Raw genomic sequence first — 19,602 nt, 5'->3', positions numbered from 1 at the left:
ACAAGCACTTACTGGGTGCACATCTCCTGTGCCAGACAGCCCACAGGTGGGGCTGTGGAGCCGAAGATGAAGAATCCAACCCTTCTCTGGAAGTCTCTCGGGGAGACAGACTCAAAGTGGACACAATATGATCAGTACAGCAGTTCCTCAAAAAAATGAAACATACCATTGCCATAGGATGCAGCAATTCCACTTCTGGGTATGTACCCCAAAGAACTAAAAGCAGGGACTCGAACCCGATAGTTGCACACCCATGTTCATAGCAGCTTTGTTCACAACAGCTCCAAGGAGGAAGCAACCCAAGGGTCTGCGGGTGAACGGATCCAGGAAATGTGGAGAATACATACAATGGAATATTCAGCCTTAAAAAGTTAGGAAATTCTGGGGCACCTGGGTGGCTCAGTCAGTTAAGGATCCGACTCTTGATTTTGGCTCAGGTCATGATCTCAAAGTTCGTGAGTTTGAGTCCTGTGTCACTCACTGTGCTAACAGTGCAGAGCCTGCTTGAGATTCTCTCTCCTCTCTCTGCCCCTCTCTTGCACTCTCTCTCTTTCTCTCTAGATAGATAGATAAATAAATAAATAAATAAATAAATAAATAAATAAATAAATAAACTTTTTAAAAAGTTAGGAAATTCTGACACATGCTCCATGGATGAACCTTGGGGACATTGTGTTAAGTGAAATAAGCCAGCCACAAAAGGACAAATACTGTACAATTAAACTTTACGAGGTATCTGGAGTAATCAAATTCAGAGAGACAGAAGTAGAACGCTGGTTGGCAGGGGAGAGGGGAGAAAATGGGGAGTTAGTGTTCAATGGGCGTTTCAGTTGGAGAAGATGAAGTTCTGGACACAGAGGGTGCTGACGGTTGAACAAAAGCATGAATGTCCTCAATGCCACTGAACTGTGCACTTAGAAACAGTTACAATGGTAGATTTGTGTTATGAATATTTTACTACAGTTAAAAACCCCCACACTCACTATATACGTATGTCAAGCCATTATGCTGTTCCCCTTAAGCTTACACAGTGCTGTACATCAATGGGATCTCGATAAAATGGAAAGGAACCACCCCAGTGTGATGTGTACTGTCAGAGAGGTAAGCCCAGCGCGCGGGGAGAGCAGAGAAGAGGTCATGCGGTGACCATGCCAAAGTTAGTCTCGTGGGACAAGTAGAGTCGGCCACGTGGAGAAGAGGGAGTGAGGAGGGTGCAGGAAAGACCGGTCTCAAGGATTTGTTCCATCTTGATGGCAATCAGGAAAGCCTTGGGACCTAGAGGACCTGGGCTCAGAGAAGGAGGGGACAAGGATGAGGGCAAGGAATGGTCTGGGCTTTTCTAGGGAAGAGGGAGACAGCAGTGCCCAAGCTCCTGGAAGATCCACCCGGAATCTAGCCGGCTGGGCATGTGCCTACCCCGCCTCTAAGAACACACCTGCCACTTGAATCCGGCACAGAACTTTGGTACCATGATTAACCCCTTCAGGGTCAGCAAGGCCCCCGAAATTGGTGCCGGAATTAGAAGATAACTTGGAACCAAAGGTCTATCTCTCCGGCAGGCATGTGAGAGTGTGAGCACGCACTGAGGCAAGATTGAAAGAAGGGGCTCTCCATGAACGAATCCTGAACAGTGGCCTCACGTCAGACGAGAGGAAACAAGGCAGGACAAGACAGGGGACACAGGGCTCTAAGCAGCAGCCAAGCTGACTTGTTTCAAAGTTGCTGAAGTGCCATTTGCCTCCCAGGACCTGCAGAGGGGCCTGTGGGAGACACGGACATCTGACTCAAGCCATGTCCTTCACTGTGCTTGGGAGAAAAGTGGGCCACAGGGGTGCTGACAAAGAGCAAAGGGAAAAGACAAAGATGCTGTAACTTTTAGAATTCAGGTCTGGGTTTCTCGTCTGTGTCCAAGAGTCAAATTTCCCTGAGTTCAGCAGCATGAGCCATGTTTCTGCACCCTTCCCACCTCCTCTGCCTTTTTCTAAAACGTCACACCAGTAAGAACGAGGGAAAACCAAGAGCCACTGTCCCCTCATTTGGGCTGGCCCAGACGCCGGTCACAGGTGTATCCCTCACAGTCCCTAAAGATTTAAGTAATCCCAGTAAGCCAAAATCGTGTTTGGGTTTATACAATTTGCGCAGGGACACGGCTACTATGTAAAGCAAGGTGACCTCTGTCCAGGTACACCCGGACATCCGTCAGCAGAGTCTGAGGGTAGCTGGGCCACCTAGGGAAGGGCCCGTGCTTGTGCTCTCCCTCACTGATCCCTCCGGCAAATCCCCAACAACTGTTCACCCCCATTAAACTTGCAGGGGGCTGTGCCCAACAGCTGTGGCTGACTCCTGCCACAAAAGGGCCCTGGGCCATCTGCTGTCCCCACCCTGTTCTGCCCTCCTGCTGGGCTCCCCAGCACACGTTTCATCTCCTTTGTGAGGAGCAGGATGGAGGTAGGACAAGAGAGTGGGGCAGGGCCTCAATACGGCTCAAGTTTCCATTTTTCAAATGTCAGCCTGGGCACCTGTGGACAATCGTACTTCAGACGAGGCCTGGCCAGTGTTCTGCAGGCTGCAGACGGCCAGAAACTGCCTTTCCCGTGAAAATGTCCAGCAGACCGGGGCGCCTGGGTGGCTCAGTCGCTTAAGCGTCTGACTTCGGCTCAAGTCATGATTTCACAGTACATGGGTTCAAGCCCCGTACCGGGTTCTCTGCTCTCAGCACAGAACCTGCTTCAGATCCCCTGTCTCCCTCTCTCTCTTTGGCCTTCTCCAGCTTGCGCTCCCCCTCTTTCTCTCTCAAAAATAAATAAACATTAAAAAATATTTTAGAAAACATCCAGGGGACCAAACCAACAGACTGCACCTGTCCTATTGTCCCCAGTCCGATTTGGAGTCACCTGTCCTTCTGCTGACTTTGGAATCTTCTTCTCTCCTGGTTTTCCTTCTACCTCTCTAACTTTTCTATCACAGGCTCACCGTGTCCAACCAAAGCAAAAAGTAGTGAGAATCCATCCTTGATCTTTTTCTCTTCTTACTGCTTGAACAGCAGCTACCACCCCCTAAATACTTACAGCTCCCAAATTTCTATTTCCGGCGCAGACCCGGGTCCTGAGCGCCACACTCTAAACACCCCCTCCCTCAACAACCTACAGGTGTCTCAGATGGGACATATTCAAATCCGAGCTCATCTCCCCCTGAATCCGCCTCTCCCCATCACATCCTTCCCTTGGGCTGCAGCACACTTATCCGATCACCCAATTTTCCAAGCCGGCAATGTGGGCTCATTGCCTCTGTCTCCTCGAACTCTTACAGCTACCCAGCCCACAAGTGGTGCCAATGACTCCCCAACTCCTTCCTCCACCTTTATGGTTCCTGGGCAGAAGTCTCTCACCTCTCTGTATCCCTCATCCATCCAGCCCATCCTCCACAGACTGTCACCCAATCTGGAATCCAGAAAGCTGTATTGGTTGATTCCTTCCTCGTCAACTCCTGCCCTCATTTGACCTCTAAATCCTGTACATCCTGTCTCCTTGATGTCCCCTCACACCCGCTCCCACGGCCAGGACCATGGTTCAAGCACCACCATTTCTCTCAGGGAACAGCTCAGTCTGCCTTTCAATCTGCCCTAAGAACCACCTCTCTAAAGAACATGCCTGAGCGTGTCATGCCTCTGCTCCAGATCTTTCCCGTGGACTTCCCATTGCCTTCTGAAGAAAGTTCCCACTTCTTAGCACAGCCCTCAAGGACCTAACCAGTCTTACCTGGGACCATCCACCAAGTTCACGTCTTTTTGCATTTCCTTGGTTATTGCCCCCTTCCAGCTGTCCAACCCAAAGGACCACAAGTTTCTTTGCTCTTGTGCCAGATCATGTTTTATTGCCATCATCACTAACTAAGTCAGTGCTGTCACAACTTTTCTGGACCATCTTCCCCTTAGGCTGGGCCAGGAGTCTGTGGAAAATGGAACAGAACGTATGGGAGAGACCAGACCCTTGTTTCAGCTCTATGTTCTGCGGAGTCAGGACTCTACGCCATTGCTTGGTCTCCTCCACAGTCTACTCTTAGAATCTTCCCCAGAGATGCATTTGGATAATCCTATTTCTCCTGAGTGTCTATCCTGTTATAAAGCCAGATGAATCAAAAGATAATGATACACACTCTCTCTCTAGTCCCTCTAAGTTGGAATTCTCCTTGTGCCCAGCGGATGTGGCCTGAGCTAGTGGTACTGGCTTCAGCTAACAGGTTACATAGACAATGGTCCCATCAAGCTCTGATCTGGTTCAACTCCAGAAGGTGAAAGTTAAAGAGAGGCACCAGGGGAGCTTGCCAGTTTCCCCCAAGGAGACAATGGGCATCATCTCTGCAAATCTAAGACAATGAAGGCACAATCGGCCTCACTCTGAGGCCACCATCTATGGAGTAAACTTAAGCAAACATAACTCAAAGGATACATGCCCAGGATGACAGCTTCAAGGCATTTGATAGGCAAGGACTCCCGAGTCATTTCTTTTGCTGTTTCCATTAACCTGTAGGGTAGAACACAACAAAGCATCTCAGGACTTGTTTCATCATGCAGTCAGTCCGTCTGTCAATCCGTCAGCGTGCCTGTCTCCACATTAGGTGCCATGCAGGATTGCAGAGAAAAGGGGAGAGCTCGGCGTGGAGGATGGAACCAAAGCACATCTGCACTGGCAGAACTAAATTCTTAAATTCTCCACTGCTCTCTCCAAGAGTTAGTTCCTGGAGGTTAGTGCCTATATTCCCCAGCATCCTCCCAAGGGGAGGGCAAGGGGCATTACACAGGACAAGGGGCTTTACAAAGAGAAAGTAAAGGAGACCACATAAAACTAATTTCACACGCCTCCCCCACCCCTGGAAGAGTTAGTCTCCACCATGGAGCTTAGCTGTCAGAGTGGCCCAAGCCCTAGCCCCACCTCCAACCTGGCCCCAGGGCACCCCCCCAATCCCAGTCCCTTACAGACTGGATATTTGAGCACTGGGATACAGGGATAAAGAGTGAGAGAGGGAGTGGGCAGCTTTCAAGTAGGAGAGACGTCACCTGGCCCACAGATCATGCACCACTTACCCACTCAGCGGTCTCATTTTCCTAATTTCAAAGAACTGGGTCCCTGTATGATTGTATCTGTGTGAAGTATGTAAAGGGAAAGTGACAGAAAACTCCAAAGGCCCCAGTAATCCAGCAGAGGAAGCTGTACATTGATTTCTCAAAAGGATAAAGAAGTAAGGGGCTTTCCAGAAAGTGTTCAGTAGCCAGAAGGTAGCCAAGAGCCTCTTACTCCTCAATGTCCTGCTCTGAAAATCCAGTTTCTGACTCAAGCCCCCAAACAGCTTGGGTCTTTATAATAGCTATTTCAATCTGCTCTGTATTCTGTTTAGGGGAATACATGTCTTAGTTCACCTACTAGACTACAAACTCTGAGAGTTGGGATCATTTATTTATTATCTTTATATTACCCGTAATGCCTGGCACAAGCCCAACATATTCCAGTTAGCAAATATTATTAAATGCATGAGGAATAAATGAATACATGGGTAGACAGACAGATAGAAAAATGGGCAGATTGGTGGAAGGGTGGATGGATGAATGGAAGGAAGGAAGGGTCGAATTGATGAAATGGAAAGGTGGGTGGGTGGAAGGATGGATGGATAGATGGAAAGAATGAATAGAATGGAAGGGTGACTGATTGGAAGGGTGGATGGATGGACAGATAATAGAGATGGATGGATGGATAGAAGGAGTGGATGGATGGATGGATGGATGGATGGATGGATAGGTAGGTGGGTGGCTGGATGGACAGATGGATGGATGGAATGGAAGGATGATGGATAGAAGGGTGGGTGGGTGGTAGGGTTTCTCAATAGCGCACTGTCTATGCAGCAAAGCTTACTGTGGAGACCTCACTTTAATTTCACTGGACTGATACTAGACAATGATTATGAAGCCTGAGAAGATGACACCATTACCCACAACTTGGGATTTAGCTGCTTGCCCAGAAAGTGTCAGGGACCGGCAAGCCTGCACCAGGTCATTCTGAAGGAGACCAAAGATTCCTTGATGTCATGCTCTCTGACACTGGATCTTGATTTTCTTCAGAGCCTGAAGAAAAGTTGCTTTACACATTTCTCTTTCCTGTCTCAAACAAAGTCCTATAGAAAAAGTGCACGTTGGGAAGATGCTAACAAACCATGAACTTGTAACCCTGGCAGCGTGCATGAGATCAGATGTGTGACCCTACAGTGGTACAGGCAGTGGCAGAAGGTGGCACCAAGCACCTAAATGCCCTGCACACCCTCTCTGAGGAGGGTGAGGATTCCCCTCCCAGCACAGGCATGCCTGACCATTCAGACACAAGCATACGTAAGAACTACCAGGCAGGGGGAAGGGGGAGGAGGAGCTCATTATAGGCAGATTCTGGGATCCATCTCTGGAGATTCCAATTTCAGGCTAACAGTTTTATTTATTTATTTTTTTAAATGTTTACTTTTGAGGCAGAGAGAGACAGAGTGAGAGCAGGGGAGGGGCAGAGAGAGAGAGGGAGACACAGAATCTGAAGCAGGCTCCAGGCTCTGAGCTGTCAGTACAGAGCCTGATGTGGGGCTTGAACTCATGAACTGTGAGATCATGACCTGATTAACCTGACTGAGCCACCCAGGCACCCCCAGGCTACGATCTTAACCCTAGATGTCATTTCCAAGTCACCCTGTCTGGGACTGTTCTGTTGGAGGTTCCAGGGTGAGAGCCAGAAAGATGATTTTAACAAGCTCACCAAGCTGGAAATTATCAGCATGAGCCATAAGAACGGCCAATAACAGTACAGGCTTGCCCAGCTATTGAAAACTGCAATATAAAAACCCTTAGAGGTAAAAGAGAAAAACGAGGGGCTAAGCTCCCAACTTCAGCTCAGGTCATGATCTCACGGGTTCGGGAGTTTGAGCCCCCCATCAGGCTCTCTGCCATCAGTGCAGAGCCTGTTTTGGATCCTCTGTCTCCTTCTCTCTCTGCCCCTCCCCCACGTGCACAAGCTTGTGCATTCTCTCTCTCTCTCTCTCTCTCAAAAATAAATAAACATAAAAAAATTTTTTTAAATAGTGAGATTCCGGGTGTAGTTAAAGTAGAATTCAGTGAGTAAAAAAATCTATTTATATGCCTAGCTTTCTTCCTTTTCATAGATCTAATCTATACATCTAGCATGTAAAGTGAGACAAATCCATAATAAAATAATAAAAAATTGCCTGGCCTTCCTTGCTCAGTTCCTTACAGCTATGAGCTCCAGAAAGTGAGCTGGAGAAGAGAGCCTCTTGTAAACATCACCTTCAGAGGGAGAGACTTACTGAGCCTGAGCTGATCCTCACAAGGTCTCTCCCCATGCAAAGAGCTTAGGGGGCACCTGTCTTTCCAGAACCCCATGCAAGATCCACTTATGGCTAGCATTCTGAAGCTGTCAGAATCTGTCCTCTCCTATCCCCAAATGAGCCCATCTATAGTCAGGGCTGGCCTGGTGCCCAATCATGTGTTCCTGTGTCCAGGACAAAGCAGTAAGAAGTCCCAAGGAACTAAATACAAGCATTGTATTGTCCTTTGCTGTACTGCCCTTCATAGAAATGATGGGGTTTTGTTTTTGTTTTTGTTTTTTTACAGACTGAGGGCTTGTGGCAACCCTGCGTCAGGCAAGTCTGTTGGCACCATTTTTCCAACAGCATTTGCTCACTTTGTGTCTTTGTGTTACACCTCGGTAATTTTCACAGCATTTCAAACTTTTTCATTATGATTATATTTTGTTATGGTGACCTGTAATCAATCAGTGATTATGCCTCAACTGAAAGCTCAGATGATGGTCAGTATTTCTTAACAAGAAAGGCTTTTTATTTTATTTCTTTAAAGTTTATTTATTCCGAGAGAGAGAGAGAGCACAATCAGGGGAGAAACAGAAAGAGAGAGAGAGAGAGAGAGAGAGAGAGAGAGAGAGAGAATCCCAAGCTGATTCTGCACTGTCAGCACACAGCACGATGCAGGGCTTGAACTCAGGAACCATGAGATCATGGACCTGAGCCGAAATCAAGAGTCAGACACTTAACCGACTGAGCCACCCAGGAGCCCCTAAAACTTTTTAATTAAGGTATGTAGATTGTTATTTTAGACAGGTTACTGCACACGTAATATACTGACTATAGGGTGGTGTAAACATAAGTTTTATATGCACTGGGGAAACAAAAACTTCACTTGATTCGCTTTACTGCCACATTCGCTCTTTTGCAGTGGTCTGGAACCGAAACCGCAAAGGTCTTCGAGATCTGCCTGTGAAAGTGTGGTCAGAAGAGAAACCACAGAGGCCACACTCTGCCTTCTTTGTGTGGTGGCTCCAAGGGCCAGGTGACCTGGAGCGCAGGATCCCGGCAGCTTGTTGGGTGCTCTCCCTCTTCCCACCCTCTCTGCAGTCAGCGATCAGGTCAGTGACCAGCATCACGGGTCAGAGAAGAGAATGAAAAAGCAGATCTTTCAAGGCAACAGTGAAAACGTGGCTGAGAATGTGCTGCAGGGCTTACAGGGAGACAGAGCCTACGATATGTAAGGCACATGCAAATTTGCCCCTGTCAGGGCATTCCCAGCCGGGATCATTCTCTTTCATCTCTGGCTGGATGATCCTTGTGAAGACGGCTTCCTAGATAGAAGTGGGGAGCCAGGGGCCCCTGCATGGCTGACTGGGTTAAGCGTCTGACTTCGGCTCAGGTCAGAGTCTCACGGTTCATGAGTCTGAGCCCTGTATTGGGCTCTCTGCTGTCAGCACAGAGATCCTCTGTGCTCTGGATCCCCAACCCACTCCCCCTCTCAAAAATAAACTTTAAAAAAAAAAAGAAAGAAAGAAATGGGGAGCCGTTCTAATTTGTCACCTTCTGAAATGTTCTGTGAAGAGCCGGCCACCTCCAGGAAGGCTTAGCTCTTTGGGTCCAGGTCTACTCTGGTAGGGGTTTATGCTCTGGACCACATGGAGCTCCCCAGGGGCCCCAGTTTGGGGATCAGCACCAATACCAGATAGCCTGCTCAGGGGTGTCCACGTCCCCTTCTCCTATTGCTTCAGGATTCCACCGGGAAGATGTCATGCAGGGGAGTTCCTCATCTGTGACACAGGACCCGAGAAGCTAATGAAGTAATCTGCCTGCCCAAATGAGCAGCAATCGGTGTTACTCCCCTCTGGTATGTTCTTCCCTTCAGAGAAGACACAAAAACCCACAGCCCCGATTCTTGCCGATAGCCCAGAGAGGAAGGGCCTCTTCCGAGGCACGTGGAACACGTGTGCAGTGTCCCAATGAAATCTTTTCTGATGAATTCTGGCTCTAGGGAGGAAGGACAGAGGTCATCAAAGAATTGACCTCCTGGACAATGTGCTAGGGGCTAAGGGGTCTGAGGCCGGTTTAGCTCTGAGATGCTCACTGACTCGAGCAAACGGTGTGTCCCTCCCACAGACAACTCTGTCAGCCAGCTCCCATCTGATTCCTGTCCCTGAAAAAACATCAGCAGGAGCCAGTGGCCCACCCACCTCTGCCCCCTTGTTCTTACGATGCTGCTGGTACGGCGCACAGGACGGATCTAATCTTGGTTACGAACAACCCGAGCACACTGGCGGAGAGAAGGACCCAAGTCCGGCTGGTCTGAATCCAGCCTGGACCCACTGGGCTCCTCGGCACCTTTTCAAACTCACCCTCATCCCAGAGCCCCACGTATTCCTGTAGAAGGAGGCAAGGCCACCAGTCTGCCAAAGGCAGTGCCAAGTGGGCCTCTTCCAGATTATGAGTGGTCAAGATGAAGACAAAAAAGTGAAAAGGAAAGCAAAAGAGCAGAAAGAAGGCCAGGAGGGAAGAGGGAGGAAGACAGACAGTAGAGGAAGACAGAAGGAAGGAAACAAAGATGACCGAGGAGGGGAGGTGGTGAGACAGGAGGGGAAGGAAAGAAGAGGGGATCCAGGGGGCCACCGCTGCCTCACTGCACCTTGCTGTCCTGGCCCGCACCTGCCTAAAGGGGGAAGGGTCTGACCACTGCAATTACACCCTCTATTATGGTGCTTTCTAGACACTCACGCTGGGACATCCCTTCGTGCCCGGCCTCACCAATCTTAGAGAGCATGTGCTGACCGACTGGGGACAGACCCGCCACCAGACTGGAGCTCACCATGCCCGTTCCCTGGCCGGGTCTGCCCAGTCCCTGGTTGGAAGGATACTGTAGTGTCTTCATGTAGTTCTGGATTGCCTGGAGCCAGTCTGGGATGGTCATCGACAGCCTGTAGTTTGGAACCTGGGGCACTGAAGGCTGCAAAGAAGTAGAGAGAACTTTTTATCAAGGAGATGCTCTGGGGCCCAATTTCTGAGGGCAGGCACAGGACTGAAGGCACCAGAGAGCTGCTCCTGACAGCAGATGGCCACCTGCACAGGGCCCCCCAGACCAGCCGGTCCTTTGCCGAAGTTTTCCTTGTATGTTCCCTCCATACACACCTGCCCTGGGTCACTGTGGCTCTCTAGGGCCCTCAGCCTGCTTTCCCACGGAAGCCTCAGTGTCTCCTTGAAGCCAAGGACTATGTCCTATAGTGTCCCCCACTGAGCCTGGCCCAGGATGTTCACAGAAGTGCTCCGTTAACCCTCAGAGTTTTACTGCAGGGACTGCATGTTTTCCTGCATGGCTGGTATGACCCATTATGCTCAAGGGGACCACTGAACACAAGATGAATGGTACCCTGAAAAAATGCAACATGGCGCTCCGACGCGCCATTTCTCCTCAACACCACGCCCATCGCAGCCCTTCTGAGTCTGGCCCACGTGGATTAGTAAAGATTCCCCTCATGCCCTGACTCTTCCCAGTTCAGTGCAGTCCCTGTGACCCGTAAGCCACCTTACCCTTTCACCCCTGACAGCTGCCAGTCTCCCTTTCCTAGTCTTGGTCAACACTCACCAGTGTCTACAACCGAGGGCACACAGTTCTAAGCTCTGTTGGGAGGAGAAAGGAGCAACAGCACGCAAGGACAGGAAAGGGAGAGGTAAGTGACTCTTTACAGGAATTTAGAGCTAAGACACCAGCTCTGAGACACCAGGCGGCTCTGAGCAGCCCTGCCAACGAGGCCCAGAACAAGAAAGGGCAGGGGCTTCCAATCCAGCCACTCCTGGGAGGCAAGGGATGATGCAGTGCGTGCTTTATTCCCCATTTCTTAGGCTCTTAAGCTTGGCCTCAGGCTCCGGTGAGCAGTGCCACCGCCAGGAGGGAAAGAGGAGACTCCTCCAGGCGTAAGCCACTTAGGGAGGAGCAGAAGGGGCCCCAGGGCGGATTAGTTCATCCTCAAGAAAACAGGAAAAGGGAGGCCCTGGGGATTTAGTGCTTAGCTGATGGAAGGTGGAGCCGCCGGTGGAGAAACTTCTTGGGGACAGCGCCGGGCAGCCTGGCCAGGCACCAGAGCCAGACCCCGCTGAAGGGTGTTCCCACCCCGCCCCCTCCCCCGGCGCGGTGCTCCAGGCTCAGACCCCACAGGGATGCCGCCCCTGGGCCTGCGGCAGGTGCGAGTGGAGGGGGCTCTGCCATACTTCTCCACCGTCCACACCTTTGGCTTCATTGACTTAAAACGCTACTTGGCATTCTTTTCCTCTCAGTGCCTCTCTTCTCTGTTGGCTTTGCAGCTGACTTCCTACTCGACAGCAACTGCCCCTTCAGCAAAAAGGAAACTAGTCCCACGCCCTACTTCACAGCCAAGGTGCTGAGTGTGAGTGCGCCCCCGGGAGGGAATGTAGGAGGTGCGTGCGCATGCTTGCACAGCTGTTCTGCAAACTGCATTTTGTTTACAACGTATCAACTCAAGCCACATTCCTGTCTCGGAGAGTAATTTTTCCGAGCAAAGTGCTCCAATTTGACCATTTGCTTACATGACCCTCCCACATGCCCACACGTGCGCGCGCGCGTGCGCGCACACACACACGGAGTCAAAATATGGAATGTATCCTTGTATTTCTGCCCTTACAAATGCTAGAGTCAAGCTTGTCGTTTTTTGCAGTAACACCTACGGATCGACCCATACCTGGAATTCTGTGTAAGACTGTGCCAGAGATTTCACAGGGAAGTGAGGAGAGAAGGGGAGATGTGAACATTTCTTTAGCACCTGCTACGTTCCAAGCTCTAGGCCAAGTACAAGGTGGTGGCAGGGGAGCACAGACACAGGAAGGAGGGAAGTTATCCAGCATGAAGGCACAAGCATGTTTCTATACAGAAAAGTGCTATGTGTACCTACTTAATAGAAAAGATGGTAAGTGTGGGGAAATGTCCCAAAGAATCACCAGCCACCTAAGGGATCCTTGGAGGGGTGTCTGTTGGCCGGGGCCCCGCCATAGCCAGAGGGACTTGGTTCAGAGGTAGCTAGCCGGGCCAACCACCAAATTATTTCAACTCCCCCAAGCCCAGCAGAACCCACGAGAGCCAGATGGTGGGGTGGGACCAGGTGGCAGCTGGTCCTCAGAATAGCAGCCCGGTGGCGCCCAAGGGCTTTTAAAAACAGCTGCCTGGTTACCTCAGCCCTGGCCAAAAGAGTGCAGGAGTGGCGGCCACATTCCCCAAGCCCCAGCTGGGGATCAGGGCTGTGGTGGGGAGAGAAGCCGAGACAGCTGAGGGGATGATGTCATCAGGCTACAACTCACCCTGCTGTCTGGGACGGCTGGCTGGGGCTCGGGCTGGGGGGCCAGCTCCCAGCCAGCATCTCAGGCCACCGATGCCCCCACAGGATGAGGAGTATAAGCCAGGTGGGCGCCTTGGTGAGTAATTAGGAGACAGACACAAGGCCCCAGTCCCTGCTCTGCCACCTAACCGTGGACCCTGGTCAAGCTGCATGACCTCTCTAAGCCTGTTTCTTTCCTGATAAAATTGGAGTGTCACCTACTTCAAACCTTCTGGGCTGACTGTGAGGATTATATGCCCCAATGTATAAAGCAGGCGACTTCGGGCTGGAGCCTGGGTGGCTGAGTCAGTGAAGCATCCGACTTCAGCTCAGGTCATGGGCTCATGGTTCCTGAGTTCCAGCCCTCCATCGGGCTCTGTGCTGACAGTGTGGAGCCTGCTTGTCACAGTTTGTGGGTTCAAGCCCCAAGTCGGACTCTGTGCTGATGGCACCCAGTTTGCTTAAGATTCACTCTCTCCCTTTCTCTCTGCCCCTCCCCCACTCATGCAGACACACACTCTCTCTCTTTCTGTTTCTCTCAAAAAAAAAAAAAACATGTAAAATGTAGTATATACATAAAATGGAGTATTATTTGGCCTTAAAAAATGACATTTTGACACAAGCTGTAACATGGATGAACCCTGAAGATATTATGCTAAGTGAAATAAGTCAGGCACAAAAGAAGAAATACTGTATGATATACCTCTTCTACAGTTGTCCCCCTTTATCCACAGGGCATACGTTCTGAGAACCCCAAGAGATGCCTAAAACTGCACAGAGTACCAAACCCTATATATATTCTACATTTTTTCCTACGCATACATACTGATGATAAAGTTTAATTTATAAGTTGGGCACAGTAAGGAGATTAGCAACACCAATCAACAATAAAATAGAACAAGTATAACAATATACTGCAATAAAAATTATGTGAATATCATCTCTCTCAAACTCTCTGTGTACTCACCCTTCTCGAGATATGAGATGATACAGTGCCTACATAATGAAATGAAATGGGGTGAATGACGTAGGCATTGTCATGTAGCATTAGGCTACTATTGACCTTGTGACCGTAGGTCAGAAAGAGGATCATCTGCTTGCAGATCTCGGGTAACCATGGGTGACTGAAACCATAGAAAGGGAAACAGTGGATGGCGGCGGGGGGGGGGGGGGGGGGGGATGGGGACAACTCTATGAGGTTCTTACAGTAATCAAATTCATACACACAGAAAGGAACAGGGTGATTGCCTGGGACTGACGGGAGGAAGGAACAGGGAGTTAGCATTTAATGGGTACAAAGTTTCAGCTGGGAGGAAGTAGTTCCCGAGGGGGAATGTGGTATTGTTGCACAACTGTGTGAATGTACTTAATGCATAGAACTGTACACTCAAAAATGGTTAAAATGGTAAATTATACGTTATGTATATTTACCACGATTTCTTTAACAGCCATGAAAAAGACAATGCACAAAAAAAATGCAAATAGTGAATCAATTTTTGGAAAAAATTTCCAAGCTCACTAATAATTCAAGGAATGCAAAGCAAAGCCACTGCTAAATGTCACTTTTCACCTCCAGTTAGCAGAGATCTTCTGAAATGCGGACACTCAATGCTGATGGGATGCTCTTATAAAGCGCGTTGGGAACATACATTTGTACAACCTTTTTATAAAATGTCCATGGCACGCTCCCTTTTTGTCCCCCCTCCTTGACGGATCCTGAGAGTCCCTCCTCACGGTATTTTCCAGCCCTATTTCACCTGAAACCCTGGCCTAGATTTTCCATGGCCCTTCCCCTCAAGGTTCCTGTCTCCTGCCTCCTGCAACCGGCCCTTCAAGCCGCTGCCCAGCTGATGAAGGTGGAATCCAGAGGGAAGAGAGCAAAACCAGCCTTTCCACACAGGTGCTGTGCCTGTGGTCTGGGGTTGGAGGTCCTGGGAGGTGGCGGACAGGGTAGTAGTGGCATAGACGGAAAGACAGGTGTTCTAGAATAATGAAACAAACCACAGGCAAGGCTTTTGTGGTCAGGCTCTCTCTCATCCCATTCTTGGCAAACATAATTACCTGTCCAAAGAATGCAAGGAGAAGTGATGTGAAGGGACACAGGTGTGTAACTGGCATCCCCACACACACGCGAAGGGGTAAAAGGAGCCAGGGAGGCAGCCAGAACGCTTAGCATCAGTAATCTTTAACAAGAAAGAACAGCAAGAAAGCAAAGCCTTTTGCTGCTCCTGTTCTGGAAAATATAAGTGCCTGTGCAGGTACCAGGCAGAAGAATCTTCTCTGGCAACTTGTAGAAGCATAACATCACTCATGAGCCCCAGATGGACCCCAGGCCCCTGCATCTGGGGCAGACAGGAACATGTTGATGGTGGCCTGGTATGGAAGTCCAAGGGTCTCAACCTTGGGCCAGGCAGGAAAGACAGACCACGGTTCTGAATCCAGGACAGAGGAGGAAGTGAGCTGCCCGAGCGAGCTAGCAGGGGGGTAGGCGGGGGGCCCTGACTGCATGCTCTCACCTCATAGTCTCACACTTCTTCACTCAGGCAAAGCTGAGTCCTATAAAAGTGAATTATTTCCCAATTTAGAAACAACATGAGAACGAGGCACAAAACCATGGGGTCTATAAGAAACCATTGTTGTTTCCTGTCGAATCCATGATGGTTGCCCCTTGGAGAGTCCAGCTCCAGCCAGTCAAGAAAGGAGGAGCTGTTTCCTAGCACACTGTGCTGTTTTTTCTAGGCCAGCCACTCTCTCCACCTCTCCCTTTCCTTCCTCTATCATCCTCCAAGTGACCCTGCTACTTTCTCGTACTCTCCCTGAAAACCCTGGCTGTCACCTAGTCAGCTGCTGACTTGGACCCAACAACTACCAGAGGAGAGGCCTACAGTCACATATTGAAAAGGAGGATTGCAGGGGAGGTGAGCCCCCCAGGTGGGGGCACCTGGACCTGTGAGCAGAACTTCCCACGGCTGCTAACAAAATGTCTCGCAAAGAAGGGTCATTCAGTCCTCCTCTTAAGCCTTTGGCACCTTCCCCTGTCCTTTTCTTTTGCTTCTTGGTCCATGTTCTTTTTTTTTTTAATTTTTTAAAAATGTTTTGATTTATTTTTGAGAGAGAGAGAGAGAGAGCACAAGCAGGGGAAGGGCAGAAAGAGAGACAGACAGACAGACAGAATCTGAAGCAGGCTCCAGGCCCTGAGCTGTCAGCACAGAGCCTGTTGCGGGGCTTGAACTCATGAACCACGAGATCATGACCTGAGCCAAAGTTGGCTGCTTAACCGACTGAGCCACCCAGGCACTCCTTCTTAGTCCATATTCAATTGCCAAAAAAGGTTAGTCTCTCTGAAACTCTCCAACCCTTCTACCAGCCCCCACCACTCCTCTTCTGTCCAAAGTCCTCAGCAAGACACTGGTTAAAGGAGAAAAGGGCCCAAAGGACCCAAAGGAAAAAGTCTGCCAAGCTGAGTGCAAGAACAACCTTGTACCAGACAGGAGTGGCCCCCGGAAACAGATGTTTGGAAGCCAGCCGTTCCCATCTGAGGACCTAGGTAGGGGTAAGGGTTTGGGAAACGTCAGGACCTGGGAGAGGAGGCATGTCACGATGGAGTTCGGGTGGAGAACCAGCTATTACGATGCAACGTAAGAGAGAGAAACGTTAGGTTCTTAATTTAGGTTCAAAACGCCAAGGCCCATCCATGTTTGGCCCCAGGTTTTCCTGGCTTGGAAGGGGTTCTCCTGTGACTCTGGGTTACTGTGAAAGTACAATATGGTGTGGCTGCTATGTAAAAACAGGGTCTTGTTTTCTTTTGCTCTTTTTAAGAACACAACATTTAGCCACAGGTATAGGTCTCAGGGACTAGTAATCTGTGCTCTAAACTGCTCAGACAACATTTAGAATACTGTATTTCAGGGATCCTGGGCAGTTCAGTCGGTTAAGTGTCCAACTCTTGATTTCAGTTCAGGTCATGATCTCACGGTTCCAGGGATCGAGCCCCACATTGGGCTCTGTGCTGACAGCGCGGAACTTGCTTGGGATTCTCTCTCTTGCTCTCTCTCTCTCTCTCTCTGCCCTTCCCCTGTCTCTCTCAAAAATAAATAAACATTAAAAAAAAAAAAGAATATTGTGTTTCATATGTATTTATTTTAGAGGACTGTCTGGTGACAAACTAGCAAGTGTCCTGGAAAGAGGATGAGGAAAGTGTTTTGAACTGCAACTGTGACACCTAAGAAACAATGAAAGGAGCTACCTGTGGACAAAGAACTAAAGGAAGATGCCGAATGACCAAATGTCACAGTTCTGAGGACCTGTTCCAGGGCACCTCTGTTGTCACACAGATCACTGGAGACCTGGAGATACCTGGGTCATATCAGCAGGGATTAAAGAGTTGGAAAGAAGTTCACATCAAATCTGGTCTACTCCCATTTCATAGATGAGAAAACTAAGGCCAGAGATTCTCAACGAGTGACCGAGGCCAAAAACCAGAGGTAACACAACCAGGACTAGAATTCAGTGCCTTCATTTTTACCCCAAGTCCCTTCCTTACTCCAGGAACGCCATGTCGTAACATCATCGCAAAGGAAGTCGACGTGGGTTACCCTGACTCAAAGGGCAAAACAAGAATCAGTGGTGATGAGGTGTGAGGGTGAAGAAGGCGAATTTCTGTTCCACCTAAGAGTTTCCCAGCCACCAAAACCCAAATCTGGCCAGGCTGGGACAGCTCTGTAAGGTGATGAGTCCCCCCAGCCCCAGGACATCTTGCAAAAGAAGAAAGAGGGGAGCCTGGTCTCCACCAAAACAAACGTTGCTGATTCCCATAGAGAAAAGGGGTCCCCACACACAAGACCAGGAGGGACGATGAAGCCACAGTTAGAAGCAGGGCTGGTGATAAGGAGGCGATGAAGCCACAGTTAGAAGCAGGGCTGGTGATAAGGAGGCTGAATCAGAACGGCAGCATGGGACAGCAGGAACAGGCCTCTGTCCCCTGTGGCCACCTCTCTTCCAGGTTTAAAGGGCTCCCAGCTCCTCCATAAGTAAAGCAAGCCTCGCTCAAGTAAGGGCAAAATCTGAAGTCAGAACTGCCAGCCAAGACCAATCTTGTTCTTGTGCTCAAGGAGAGCTCAGCAAGGGTAATTACAGCTGACACTGAAGCAGGAAAGATTCTCGTTGGGCATAATGAAGATCTCCTTGACCTACTGGTAGTAAAACACTGACTGACTGCAGCAGGAAGCTTAAGGGCTCTGTCACTTCCCCCAAGGGCACACACAGCTTTCCGGCCTGCAGGGCTCAGATGCTCAGATCACCAGATGCTCCAGGTTGGGGCCTCAGCCAGATGGCCTTTCAGGTCTCAGGTCTGGCATTCCTAGACCAGCCCAGGAATCTTCTCAGCCACACCAGTGTCCCCAGGGGGCAAGGGAAACCATCTGCCATGCTCTAACCCCCAGGCTGTGCAGTATTTCTCCCCAGTTTGCATTTTGATGTCTTAGATAGTGACCATGGCACATGTCTCTCCCTCCCTCTTAAGTTACGACAGCCTTGGCCACCAAACTCAATGGGCTCACTGGCCTCTCTCCAAGATAGAATGAGTTTCACTCCTGAGCCTCTTTCTCTATCCAGTAGGACTAATGCATCACGTGTCCTGGAAAGTCCCTTTGGCCATGGCCAAAACTCTTCTTTTTTTCTGGGACCTCAGATAAGCTGGGAAAAGAGATACTTCACCGCTTTGTAAGCTTCAGAGGTGAAAGTCACTGTCATGAAAAAAAAAAAATTGGCAAGAAGTCTAGAAATGATTCAAGCTGAGAAGTCTGGTTGGTTGCAAAATTCATTCACAGCCTAATAAATCATTTGCTAGGGAGAGACAGGGGAGGACCTACAGTTTCCAAAGAGGAAAAGTAGAGTGGGATCACTAGGGGGCTTGTGCCTTCTTGGCAGTGCTGCTGTTACCTGGCGGCCACAGCTTTTGCAGGAGGATGTACATGGGGGCGAGTCAACAAAGTTTGGCTGGAGATTAAAGAAACCTTGGCACAACCAGACCTCACAGTCCCAGAGCAGCAAGCCCTCTACCTCTCCCTCCCCCATTTCTAAGACAAACACCTCAATGAAGCCAAGGGGCAGGGGCTGGCCGGAAGACTAGGGAGCGGAAGGGAGTCGCTAGCAGGACCGGGAAAATGGACACGGCCTCCGCTTGCTTTGTACAGACTGAAGTGCTCCCCTCCTTGCCCACCCCCTCGCGTCCATCGAAGCTTCTGACCTTTGCCAAGAACGTGGCGTTCCTGATGGCGCCCACCATTTCTCCCCCCTTGGGGTGCACCTTGGCCACGTGCATCCACATGCGCTCCCAGGTGTGGCTGTCGATGGGGAAGCCGCTCTTGTTAACGTGAAACAGCACCCCGCCGTCTTTGTCCTCCTCCTCCGAGCCCCCGCTGGTGGCGAGGCTCACGGGCCGCGCGTGGCTGCTCCGGGACCGGGTGCCTTTGGCGCCTTTGGGGTGGGGGCAGCGGTGAGTGTCGGCCGCGGAGCCGGTCATGGTGGGGCCAGGGCGGGGCGGGGGTGCACGGGGGGAAAGGGGGCGGCGGCGGCGGGAGGCGTGTGCGCGCGCGGGCGCAGCGCGGGGATCAGCGCCCCGCCGGGACGGCCTTCTCCATTGCTTCTGGCTGCCGCAGGACGCGCGAACCGGGAGCGGCGGCTGGAGCTCCGCTTACGGGCCGAGCCTGAAATCAGTGGAGACACAGCACACACCACGGGTAAGTGGACACCAGAGGAACCGAGGAGGGGCTGTGTCCAACGGCAGTGGGGCCTTGGAGTGTCCCCGCGTCACTCCCCGCTCCCCCCGTGCGCCGACAGACCCCCTCCAGGAACTGAACACGAGCTTCCAGCCCTGCAATTCCCGAGGAAGGCGACTCGAATT

The 19,602-nt window shown here is 50.4% G+C and overlaps 1 protein-coding gene across 2 annotated transcripts in view; it reads right to left on the bottom strand.

The window, feature by feature from the left end:
- The window catches only part of VASH2 (vasohibin 2), a 40,271-nt gene extending 20,983 nt beyond the window's left edge, over positions 1 to 19,288 (bottom strand). The window contains exons 1-4 of one of the 2 annotated variants that reach the window (XM_019428701.2): positions 18,946 to 19,288; positions 10,233 to 10,321; positions 5,084 to 5,140; positions 4,449 to 4,523 (exon numbers count right to left, since the gene is read on the bottom strand). In XM_019428701.2, coding sequence (XP_019284246.1) covers positions 4,449 to 4,523; positions 5,084 to 5,140; positions 10,233 to 10,321; positions 18,946 to 19,221 — 497 coding nt within the window. In that variant the 5' untranslated portion in view covers positions 19,222 to 19,288. The remainder of the gene's footprint in view (positions 1 to 4,448; positions 4,524 to 5,083; positions 5,141 to 10,232; positions 10,322 to 18,945) is intronic. The other variant, XM_019428719.2, reaches the window with a different exon arrangement.
- Between the last annotated feature and the right edge of the window lie 314 nt (positions 19,289 to 19,602).

Source organism: Panthera pardus, unplaced genomic scaffold (genome assembly GCF_024362965.1).
Source record: "Panthera pardus isolate Hobbes unplaced genomic scaffold, ASM2436296v1 HiC_scaffold_21, whole genome shotgun sequence".
NCBI classification, from domain to species: Eukaryota; Metazoa; Chordata; class Mammalia; order Carnivora; family Felidae; genus Panthera; species Panthera pardus.
This window is presented reverse-complemented; position numbering and strand designations above follow the sequence as displayed.